The 11,264-nt window shown below is 46.8% G+C and overlaps 1 protein-coding gene across 1 annotated transcript; it reads left to right on the top strand.

The window, feature by feature from the left end:
* Positions 1 to 2,008: 2,008 nt before the first annotated feature.
* LOC148684177 (uncharacterized) lies at positions 2,009 to 5,566 on the top strand. The gene is made up of 2 exons (XM_088654221.1): positions 2,009 to 2,078; positions 4,977 to 5,566. The coding sequence occupies exons 1-2, from the start codon at positions 2,009 to 2,011 to the stop codon at positions 5,564 to 5,566; spliced, it is 660 nt and encodes a 219-aa protein (XP_088510347.1).
* Positions 5,567 to 11,264: the final 5,698 nt, after the last annotated feature.

Genomic DNA, 11,264 nt, shown 5'->3' with positions numbered 1-11,264 from the left:
GGTGGATGTGAGGGACAGGGGATATCGCGAAGTCCCTCCCCTCCTGAGTTCAAGCCCGTCCCCGAGCAAAGGGGAAAGCAGGGAGAGTTCCGATTCCAGTGGGGAAGCAGGAAGTCGTGTCCGAGGCTCAGGCAAGGTAGAGGAGCCAGGGTCCCAGGTGGGACAGGAAGGGGCAAGTAAGGGGGGAAGACCCATCCCCCCAACTCCAGAATTACGCAGGAAGAGGAGGGGCAAGAGGATGGGTCTGCCAAAGCTTTTGTGTTGGAGAAAGACGCGCCAAAAGCCATTAGGAGGTTCTGAAACCGACTGACAACATCGCTCCGTGTAAATAGCAATGACTTGAGCACTGTAAATACGCAGCACCAATAAAAGAATAAAATGCAGAGCTGCGTAGCGTCGTTACTCTGAAGTAGTCCACTCCGGCCACTGTGACAGCTATATACTTCACTTAATCTGTTAAAGGCTCCATAAGGGCATACCGGGTTTCATTCCTAGCTCGGCTTGTGCGGCATCGGCATAGGTGGCCGCCTGAATTTTCCATTGGTGCGTGGAAGGTGGTTATTTAATTCATCTGATTAATTCATTCAATAACCAGCGTATTATTATTTAAGCGCTTAAACTTATCGGGGCCTCCAACTGAACGGCGGACTCACTCGCTGTTTATTCCTTAAGGAATCGAATTGGCATTACTTGGTCTTGATATTTCATAATCCTGAGGATTTCAGTTAGCACACTCATTTAGCCGCACCTTTATCTATTCAGTGGACTTCATTTCCGCGCTTCTATTTTTCTCTTCATCGGTGTTGTTTAATTTCTGCAGCGTCATCTCGGGGTACATTTCAGTATTATATCCTCCCGGGTAGCCCTGGGATTGAGCCGGTCGCTACCTTTCGTTTTCATTGTTAAATTTGTGCCCTATCAGACTAGGTGCGATGGCTCCAAAGAGGAAACAGACCCAGCCTGCAGCAGCAACCAGCAAGAGGCGTGCCACCAATGTTAACACTGCCTCCAGCGCTCCTGCGTCTACCACTATCCCCATCCCTCCGGAAGCCTGGGCCACCTTGCTTTCTGGCTTTCAGAACTTCTTTCAACAGGTGTCTAGGCCGGGTGCTGCAATACAGGAGCTCCCTGCTGAGGGATCTCAGGATTTCGTTGAGGACACGCCAAGAGAGGAGGGGGCGCGCCCTGGTACCTCTGCTTCCTGTAACTCAGCGGAAGCCGGGCGCATCGGGACCAGATCCCAATCGGCTTCCGCTGCGCCTACAACTTCATCCGTTTCGGCGGTCATTGGGCCTTCTACACCTAGCTCTAATAATCCCAATTCCCAGTTTTCCCTTGGTACCCCCACTTGTTTGCGCAATCTTGATCTTTCGCAGGGTATTCAGTCTAGGTCAAGGAGCTTGTCTTCAAACACCACCTCTGATGGCGAGAACCAGGAGCCGGCACATCCCTCAAGTCTAGAAAAGAATAGGGGACAGACCGATCGGACGGAGAAAGAGGCACCACAAGCAAGAAGAAGACCAAGAAGACCAAGCACATTGATCCCCATGAAGACTCAGGTAATTCTTCTAGTTCGGATGACGAAGACCTTACCTTAGAGGGCTATTGGGGCGAGGGTGAGGAACTCGTGGGCCTGCCTGCTTGGGCACACGAGAGGCGTGCGAACTCGCACCGCAAGACCTTTAACGGTACGCTGGAGTGGCGAGACGGTGCATTGGTACCGGAGGTAAAGAAATCCACATTTGTGTCTTCGGATTTCATTCTGGGTAATCACTTGTCTAACAAAAAGCGTAACAGGATCCTTAACGGGGATTATGTGGACATATTTACCCTCCTGCCTCCAGCTAAGTTAAAGGGTAAAGGGGAAAAAAGGAATAGTTATGGCAGGCGCAGATACAGGGAGCCCAAGGCCGAGCGGACCTTCGAAAACTGGTTGGATGGTTTTCAAGTTTATATGGGCACCATTGTGGCCTGCTACCCAAAAAGGGCAATGCACCTCCTGGCCTATATGGCCCACGTCAGAAAAGCTTATGCCCTTGCCGGTGAAGGTCCGGCACTCCTGTACGATGAGGACTTTCGTAGGAATGCCTCCCTGTTGTCCAGTACCAGGTGGGACTTAAGGGACCAGAATTTCTGGGGCGAGCATGTGGGCCCGTACATTGAGAAGAAGCACATTTCGATCTTCAAAGACGGAGTATAAAAAATCAAGCCGCCGCCTTGTGTGCTGGGAATTTAACAAAGGCACCTGTAGCAGGGCCTATTGCAAATATAGCCATGAGTGCGACAAATGCCAGGGTTCGCACGCGGCCACTGCTTGCTTCAAAGGAAGGCAGTCCTTTCGAGGGAGGCGTGGTAACTTTCAGCAGGGGTCAAGAGGTGGATCAGCGGCCGGCCAGGGAGCATCAGGCAATCGCTACTGACCGGTCCTTGGCTTTGGCTTACTCCCCTATTAAGCTGGACCCCCTTAAATCTTTGCTTGAGCATTACCCTAATAACTCAGCGGCCAAATATCTATGGGAGGGGTTTTCCTCAGGTTTCAGAATTCCCGTTGCTATCCCCCCCCTATCGGGCGAACCACCAAATCAAAAATCTGTAAAAGAGATGCCCGAGGTCGCCAGGAAAAAGATAATTAAGGAGGTTACTGCGGGGAGGGTCGCTGGCCCATTTAACACACCCCCTATTTTGAACCTACATATTTCACCATTGGGCATAGTTCCTAAAAAGAACCCTGGAGAATTCAGACTCATTCACAATCTCTCCCATCCGAGGGGTTTCTCTGTCAATGACGGCATCCCCCAGGAGCTGTGCACTGTCAAGTACGCTTCCTTTGACCAGGCTATCAAGCTTATTAGGCGGTTTGGTAAAGGCGCCCTCCTGGCAAAATGTGATATCGAATCGGCCTTCCGCCTTCTCCCGGTTCACCCTCAAGATTTCAGGTGGCTCGGCTTTAAATTTGAGGGGGCGTACTTTGTGGACAAGGCCATGCCCATGGGCTGCTCCGTAGCGTGTTCTGCATTCGAGTCCTTTAGCACATTCTTGGAATGGGCCCTCCGTTTTAGAACAGGTATGGAGGGCGTCACACACTACTTGGATGACTTCCTTTTTTGTGGAGGAGCTAATAACAACGATTGTGCTTACCTCCTAGAAGCCTTTGCCTCTTTAACCGCTTATTTGGGAGTTCCTCTGGCCGCTGGAAAGACGGAGGGACCTGTGTCTACTATAACATACCTGGGGATCGAACTGGATACAGTGACACAGACTTCACGGCTACCGGAAGAAAAGTTAGCAGCCTTAAAGCGGACCATCTCAGAGTTGCTACCCCTTAAAAAAGTGACCCTTAAACAGATCCAGTCCCTCCTGGGTCATCTTAACTTCGCTTGTCGGGTAGTATCCCCCGGGCGCCCTTTCTGCGCCAGATTGGCCAGATTATCGGCTGGCCTCAAAAAACCGCATCACAGGGTGCGTCTTAATAAGGGGGTTAAATCTGACATGGAAGTATGGCTGGAATTCCTTGAGAATTTTAATGGGGTGTCCCTTTGGCAGGATAATTTGAGGCTCCGGGTGGATTTCCAGGTGCAGTCGGACGCTGCCGGCTCCCGCGGGTTTGGTGTTTATTTTCGAGGCCGGTGGTGCGCGCAACGGTGGCCGCCCGGGTAGCAGAATAAGCCTATTACCCGCGATCTAACCTTTTTAGAATTCTTTCCCATCGTCGTAGCCGTGCACTTATGGGCGGAGGAGTTCAAGGATCACCAAGTATGCTTTTGGACCGATAACCAGGCTGTCGTTGGCGTCCTTTCCAGACAATCCTCCCGATCATCGAGGGTTATGGCCTTGCTACGTGCCTTCGTCCTCTTATGCTTAAAATTGAACATTTATTTTTCAGCAAAATTCGTACCTGGAGTCAATAACGATATTGCGGACGCTTTATCTCGTTTCCAGATGGACCGCTTCCGCTCTCTAGCACCAGAGGCTCAGGAGTTGCCGGAGGCTTTCCCGGAACACCTTTGGAATCTTGGGAACGAGATGTCTTAGAGGGAGTATTGGCGTCGGTTGCCCCCTCCACTCTTAGCACCTATAAGAAAGCTTGGTCCGATTTTAGTAATTTTAGGTTGAAAACATTGGGGTCTGGTCCTAATCTCCCCCCCAACAAGCAAGAGGTCCTGATGTATCTAGCAAGCTTGAGGCGATTGGGCAGGGCCGCAAGGACCCTTCAAATTCAAACTGCTGCTATTTCCTTCTTCAGTAAGGCCAGCTATTCCATTGACCCGTGTGCAGGTTTCTTAGTCCGGAAGGCCCTAGAGGGTTGGCGCAGGCTACAACCTCCGCGTAAGGATTCTCGCAAGCCAATAACCTTTGATATCTTGACAAAAATTCACAAACTTCTTAGGGGCCTTTGTTGGTCCAAATACGAGACTAGACTTTTCTCCGCTGCCTTCTCAATCGCCTTCTTCGGTGCCCTCAGGGTTGGCGAAGTGGTTTGCGAAGGGCCGGCCAATAAATACAGACGGGGCATCCTGCTAGCAGACTTGTCGTTAACCAGCAAGGAATTGGTTGTCTGCATTCGCCAATCTAAGACTGACCAGCAGGGGAAGGGTACTTTAATGCGGTTACCCGCTACGGGGCACATTGGTCCTTGCCCAGTAAAAGACACCAGGCGCTTCCTCTATCTGAGGCCCCCTTCGCCAGGCCCCCTATTGATTCACGCAGATGGTTCTCCCTTAACACGCCACCAGTTTACGCGCGTCATGCGCCGGGCAATTTCGTCTTGTGGCCTACCCCCCTCTGAATTCGCAGCCCATTCCTTTCGAATCGGGGCAGCCACTACTGCGGTACACATGGGTTTGTCAGCTGAGAGGATTAAGGATATGGCCCGGTGGAAGTCCAAAGCATACAAGGGATACCTCCGCCCCGCTAAGTAGTGTTCTCTTGCTGCACGTGGCGGCCGCACTTATGTTTTTCCTTTACTTCGCTTTCAGGACGGCTAATTAAGATCTGGATGGTGGGCCATAGCATCATGCATTGGGCCCGGGCACGCGCTCGCGATCGGAACCTTGGTCCTAATCTCGGGCTGCCACGCTGTGTCAGAATCACTTGGATTACTAGACGGGGCATGCGTTGGTACGAATTCCTACCGGCTGTAAGGGCTAAAGTTGCCTTGTCTGGTCCCCCCGACTTCATGGTTGTGCAACTTGGCGAGAACGATCTGGCGTATCGGAAAGGCCAAGATTTAAAATGGAATATATTGCGGGACTTCGACGAACTGTTGGCTGCTTGCCCGTCTCTGACCATCTGCTGGTCTTCGCTGCTCGAGAGGCGCATTTGGCGTGATTGCGTTTCACCAGCCGCGGTGAACAAATCAAGGAAGTTTTTGGATATGGCAGTGGCCAAAAAGGTGCTGGCCTTGAATGGACTTGTGATACCACACCCCGCTATAACTTTCCGGGAGGAACACCTTTACCACACTGATGGCGTGCATCTATCGGATGATGGCAATGATGTTTGGCTGGCTGATGTCTTGGTGGCTATTAGAGATTGGTTGCGGGTTAGAGATTGGTTGCGGAAGTAGGGGTATTGGCGGCGGGCCCTTTTCGGGCCCGATTGGCGGTAGGCATTGGATTATCTCTTGAAGGTCCAGATGTGGTGGGGAGGTTGCTGCCATCACCTCCCCAAATGCGGAGGGGTACTCCCTTAAGGAGTCCAAGGGGCGTTGCCAAGTCCGAAGCCGCGGAAGGTGAGGGCCTGAGGGCACGACCCCGAATGGTGGCCCCAGGATGGGTACCTAGTTGATGTGCATCGCAGGACCCATCCAACGGTGGTTAACCCTTCACAGACTGCCAGCAGAGCGGGCTGGAGTCAGATATAGTCGGTTAGATCCAATGCCTATGCCAATACCTTCCTTCTTCCGTAATCAATAAAGTTGTGGCCTATTCGACCCATTAACCTTATCCTATCTGTCCTGTGTCTTTATTTCTTCCGGGGAGACCGCGGGCATTGCCACACAAAGCCTCTTCCCGGCTTGAAGGGAGGAGGAGTTGTGGGCTGCACGCGGGATCCTCGCAGGGGGGAATGGCTAGCATTCCCCCCAGCCCATTGGTCGGCCTCCTGCCGGGGGCTTGCCTACGGCGCGGCCAATCGGGGCGCGCCGGGAGGGGCCTGGCTTGCCTATATAGGTGGGCCCCCGGCAGGAGCTCGTCCTCTTACCTTCGACTCACCTCAGCTTTTCTCCCACCCACCTCCCCCCGTTAGGCAGGGTTTCCTTTTGACGTTACCTACGGACTTTGTTTGGTCGCCGTATTCGGGGCCTGGTAGGAGTTTTTCCCACCTGGCGAATTGGCTCAGGCCAGGTGGTTTTTCGCCTACCTCGTGGTAATCGTCACAACTTGGTTTTGGCAGTAGGCATTGGATTATCTCTTGAAGGTCCAGATGTGGTGGGGAGGTTGCTGCCATCACCTCCCCAAATGCGGAGGGGTACTCCCTTAAGGAGTCCAAGGGGCGTTGCCAAGTCCGAAGCCGCGGAAGGTGAGGGCCTGAGGGCACGACCCCGAATGGTGGCCCCAGGATGGGTACCTAGTTGATGTGCATCGCAGGACCCATCCAACGGTGGTTAACCCTTCACAGACTGCCAGCAGAGCGGGCTGGAGTCAGATATAGTCGGTTAGATCCAATGCCTATGCCAATACCTTCCTTCTTCCGTAATCAATAAAGTTGTGGCCTATTCGACCCATTAACCTTATCCTATGTGTCCTGTGTCTTTATTTCTTCCGGGGAGACCGCGGGCATTGCCACACAAATAAGCGTTCCATGGCTTTATTTCGCTTAGTTGCTTACTCTTGAGTAGAACTGCATATTCACTCCAGGAATAAGCACCTTTGTAAAATGAGTCAAATTGAAGCAGAAAACATTGTTGGAGTGTCAGAATGCATAGATAGAAGGCAAATAAGCGTTCCATGGCTTTATTTCGCTTAGTTGCTTACTCTTTAGTAGAACTGCATGTTCACTCCAGAAATAAGCATCATTGTAAAATGAGCAAAATTGAAGCAGAAAACATGGTGGGAGTGTCAGAATGCATAGATAGAAGGCAAATAAGCGTTCCATGGCTTTATTTCGCTTAGTTGCTTACTCTTGAGTAGAACTGCATATTCACTCCAGGAATAAGCACCTTTGGAAAATGAGTCAAATTGAAGCAGAACACATTGTTGGAGTGTCAGAATGCAGAGATAGAAGGCAAATAAGCGTTCCATGGCTTTATTTCGCTTAGTTGCTTACTCTTGAGTAGAACTGCATATTCACTCCAGGAATAAGCACCTTTGGAAAATGAGTCAAATTGAAGCATAAAACATTGTTGGAGTGTCAGAATGCATAGATAGAAGGCAAATAAGCGTTCTATGGCTTTATTTCGCTTAGTTGCTTACTCTTGAGTAGAACTGCATATTCACTCAAGAAATGAGCACCTTTGTGAAATGACCCAAATTGAAGCAGAAAACATTGTTGGAGTGTCAGGATGCATAGATAGAAGGCAAATAAGCGTTCCATGGCTTTATTTCGCTTAGTTGCTTACTCTTGAGTAGAACTGCATGTTCACGCCAGAAATAAGCATCTTTGTAAAATGACCCAAATTGAAGCAGAAAACATTGTTGGAGTGTCAGAATGCATAGATAGAAGGCAAATAAGTGTTCCATGGCTTTATTTCGCTTAGTTGCTTACTCTTGAGTAGAACTGCATATTCATTCCAGGAATAAGCACCTTTGTAAAATGAGTCGAATTGAAGCAGAACACATTGTTGGAGTGTCAGAATGCATAGATAGAAGGAAAATAAGCGTTCCTTGGCTTTATTTCGCTTAGTTGCTTACTCTTGAGTAGAACTGCATGTTGTAGAACTGTTGGAGTGTCAGAATGCATAGATAGAAGGCAAACTGCAACTGCACTCTAGGAATAAGCACCTTTGTAAAATGAGTCAAATTGAAGCAGAACACATTGTTGGAGTGTCAGAATGCATAGATAGAAGGCAAATAAGCGTTCTATGGCTTTATTTCGCTTAGTTGCTTACTCTTGAGTAGAACTGCATGTTCACGCAAGAAATAAGCATCTTTGTAAAATGAGCCAAATTGAAGCATAAAACATTGTTGGAGTGTCAGAATGCATACATAGAAGGCAAATAAGCGTTCCATGGCTTTATTTCGCTTAGTTGCTTACTCTTGAGTAGAACTGCATGTTCACTCAAGAAATGAGCACCTTTGTGAAATGACCCAAATTGAAGCAGAAAACATTGTTGGAGTGTCAGAATGCATAGATAGAAGGCAAATAAGCGTTCCATGGCTTTATTTCGCTTAGTTGCTTACTCTTGAGTAGAACTGCATATTCACTCCAGAAATAAGCATCTTTGTAAAATGAGTCAAATTGAAGCAGAACACATTGTTGGAGTGTCAGAATGCATAGATAGAAGGCAAATAAGCGTTCTATGGCTTTATTTCGCTTAGTTGCTTACTCTTGAGTAGAACTGCATGTTCACGCCAGAAATAAGCATCTTTGTAAAATGAGCCAAATTGAAGCAGAAAACATTGTTGGAGTGTCAGAATGCATAGATAGAAGGCAAATAAGCGTTCCATGGCTTTATTTCGCTTAGTTGCTTACTCTTGAGTAGAACTGCATGTTCACTCCAGAAATAAGCATCTTTGTAAAATGACCCAAATTGAAGCAGAAAACATTGTTGGAGTGTCAGAATGCATAGATAGAAGGCAAATAAGTGTTCCATGGCTTTATTTCGCTTAGTTGCTTACTCTTCAGTAGAACTGCATATTCATTCCAGGAATAAGCACCTTTGTAAAATGAGTCGAATTGAAGCAGAACACATTGTTGGAGTGTTAGAATGCATAGATAGAAGGCAAATAAGCGTTCCATGGCTTTATTTCGCTTAGTTGCTTACTCTTGAGTAGAACTGCATATTCACTCAAGAAATGAGCACCTTTGTGAAATGACCCAAATTGAAGCAGAAAACATTGTTGGAGTGTCAGGATGCATAGATAGAAGGCAAATAAGCGTTCCATGGCTTTATTTCGCTTAGTTGCTTACTCTTGAGTAGAACTGCATGTTCACGCCAGAAATAAGCATCTTTGTAAAATGACCCAAATTGAAGCAGAAAACATTGTTGGAGTGTCAGAATGCATAGATAGAAGGCAAATAAGCGTTCCATGGCTTTATTTCGCTTAGTTGCTTACTCTTCAGTAGAACTGCATATTCATTCCAGGAATAAGCACCTTTGTAAAATGAGTCAAATTGAAGCAGAACACATTGTTGGAGTGTCAGAATGCATAGATAGAAGGAAAATAAGCGTTCCTTGGCTTTATTTCGCTTAGTTGCTTACTCTTGAGTAGAACTGCAAGTTCACTCTAGGAATAAGCACCTTTGTAAAATGAGTCAAATTGAAGCAGAACACATTGTTGGAGTGTCAGAATGCATAGATAGAAGGCAAATAAGCGTTCTATGGCTTTATTTCGCTTAGTTGCTTACTCTTGAGTAGAACTGCATGTTCACGCCAGAAATAAGCATCTTTGTAAAATGAGCCAAATTGAAGCATAAAACATTGTTGGAGTGTCAGAATGCATACATAGAAGGCAAATAAGCGTTCCATGGCTTTATTTCGCTTAGTTGCTTACTCTTGAGTAGAACTGCATATTCACTCAAGAAATGAGCACCTTTGTGAAATGACCCAAATTGAAGCAGAACACATTGTTGGAGTGTCAGAATGCATAGATAGAAGGCAAATAAGCGTTCTATGGCTTTATTTCGCTTAGTTGCTTACTCTTGAGTAGAACTGCATGTTCACGCCAGAAATAAGCATCTTTGTAAAATGAGCCAAATTGAAGCAGAAAACATTGTTGGAGTGTCAGAATGCATAGATAGAAGGCAAATAAGCGTCCCATGGCTTTATTTCGCTTAGTTGCTTACTCTTGAGTAGAACTGCATGTTCACTCCAGAAATAAGCATCTTTGTAAAATGACCCAAATTGAAGCAGAAAACATTGTTGGAGTGTCAGAATGCATAGATAGAAGGCAAATAAGCGTTCCATGGCTTTATTTCGCTTAGTTGCTTACTCTTGAGTAGAACTGCATATTCACTCCAGGAATAAGCACCTTTGGAAAATGAGTCAAATTGAAGCAGAACACATTGTTGGAGTGTCAGAATGCAGAGATAGAAGGCAAATAAGCGTTCCATGGCTTTATTTGGCTTAGTTGCTTACTCTTGAGTAGAACTGCATATTCACTCCAGGAATAAGCACCTTTGGAAAATGAGTCAAATTGAATCAGAAAACATTGTTGGAGTGTCAGAATGCATAGATAGAAGGCAAATAAGCGTTCTATGGCTTTATTTCGCTTAGTTGCTTACTCTTGAGTAGAACTGCATATTCACTCAAGAAATGAGCACCTTTGTGAAATGACCCAAATTGAAGCAGAAAACATTGTTGGAGTGTCAGGATGCATAGATAGAAGGCAAATAAGCGTTCCATGGCTTTATTTCGCTTAGTTGCTTACTCTTCAGTAGAACTGCATATTCACTCCAGGAATAAGCACCTTTGTAAAATGAGTCAAATTGAAGCAGAACACATTGTTGGAGTGTCAGAATGCATAGATAGAAGGAAAATAAGCGTTCCTTGGCTGTATTTCGCTTAGTTGCTTACTCTTCAGTAGAACTGCATATTCACTCCAGGAATAAGCACCTTTGTAAAATGACCCAAATTGAAGCAGAAAACATTGTTGGAGTGTCAGAATGCATAGATAGAAGGCAAATAAGCGTTCTATGGCTTTATTTCGCTTAGTTCCTTACTCTTCAGTAGAACTGCATATTCACTCCAGGAATAAGCACCTTTGTAAAATGAGTCAAATTGAAGCAGAACACATTGTTGGAGTGTCAGAATGCATAGATAGAAGGAAAATAAGCGTTCCTTGGCTGTATTTCGCTTAGTTGCTTATTCTTGAGTAGAACTGCATGTTCACTCCAGGAATAAGCATCTTTGTAAAATGACCCAAATTGAAGCAGAAAACATTGTTGGAGTGTCAGAATGCATAGATAGAAGGCAAATAAGCGTTCCATGGCTTTATTTCGCTTAGTTGCTTACTCTTGAGTAGAACTGCATATTCACTCCAGGAATAAGCACCTTTGGAAAATGAGTCAAATTGAAGCAGAACACATTGTTGGAGTGTCAGAATGCAGAGATAGAAGGCAAATAAGCGTTCCATGGCTTTATTTGGCTTAGTTGCTTACTCTTG

This window comes from Zootoca vivipara, chromosome 11 (genome assembly GCF_965207765.1).
Source record: "Zootoca vivipara chromosome 11, rZooViv2.hap1.1, whole genome shotgun sequence".
In the NCBI taxonomy this organism is placed as follows: domain Eukaryota; kingdom Metazoa; phylum Chordata; class Lepidosauria; order Squamata; family Lacertidae; genus Zootoca; species Zootoca vivipara.
Note: the sequence above shows the minus strand (reverse complement) of the source record. Positions and strands in the feature narration are given on the sequence as shown.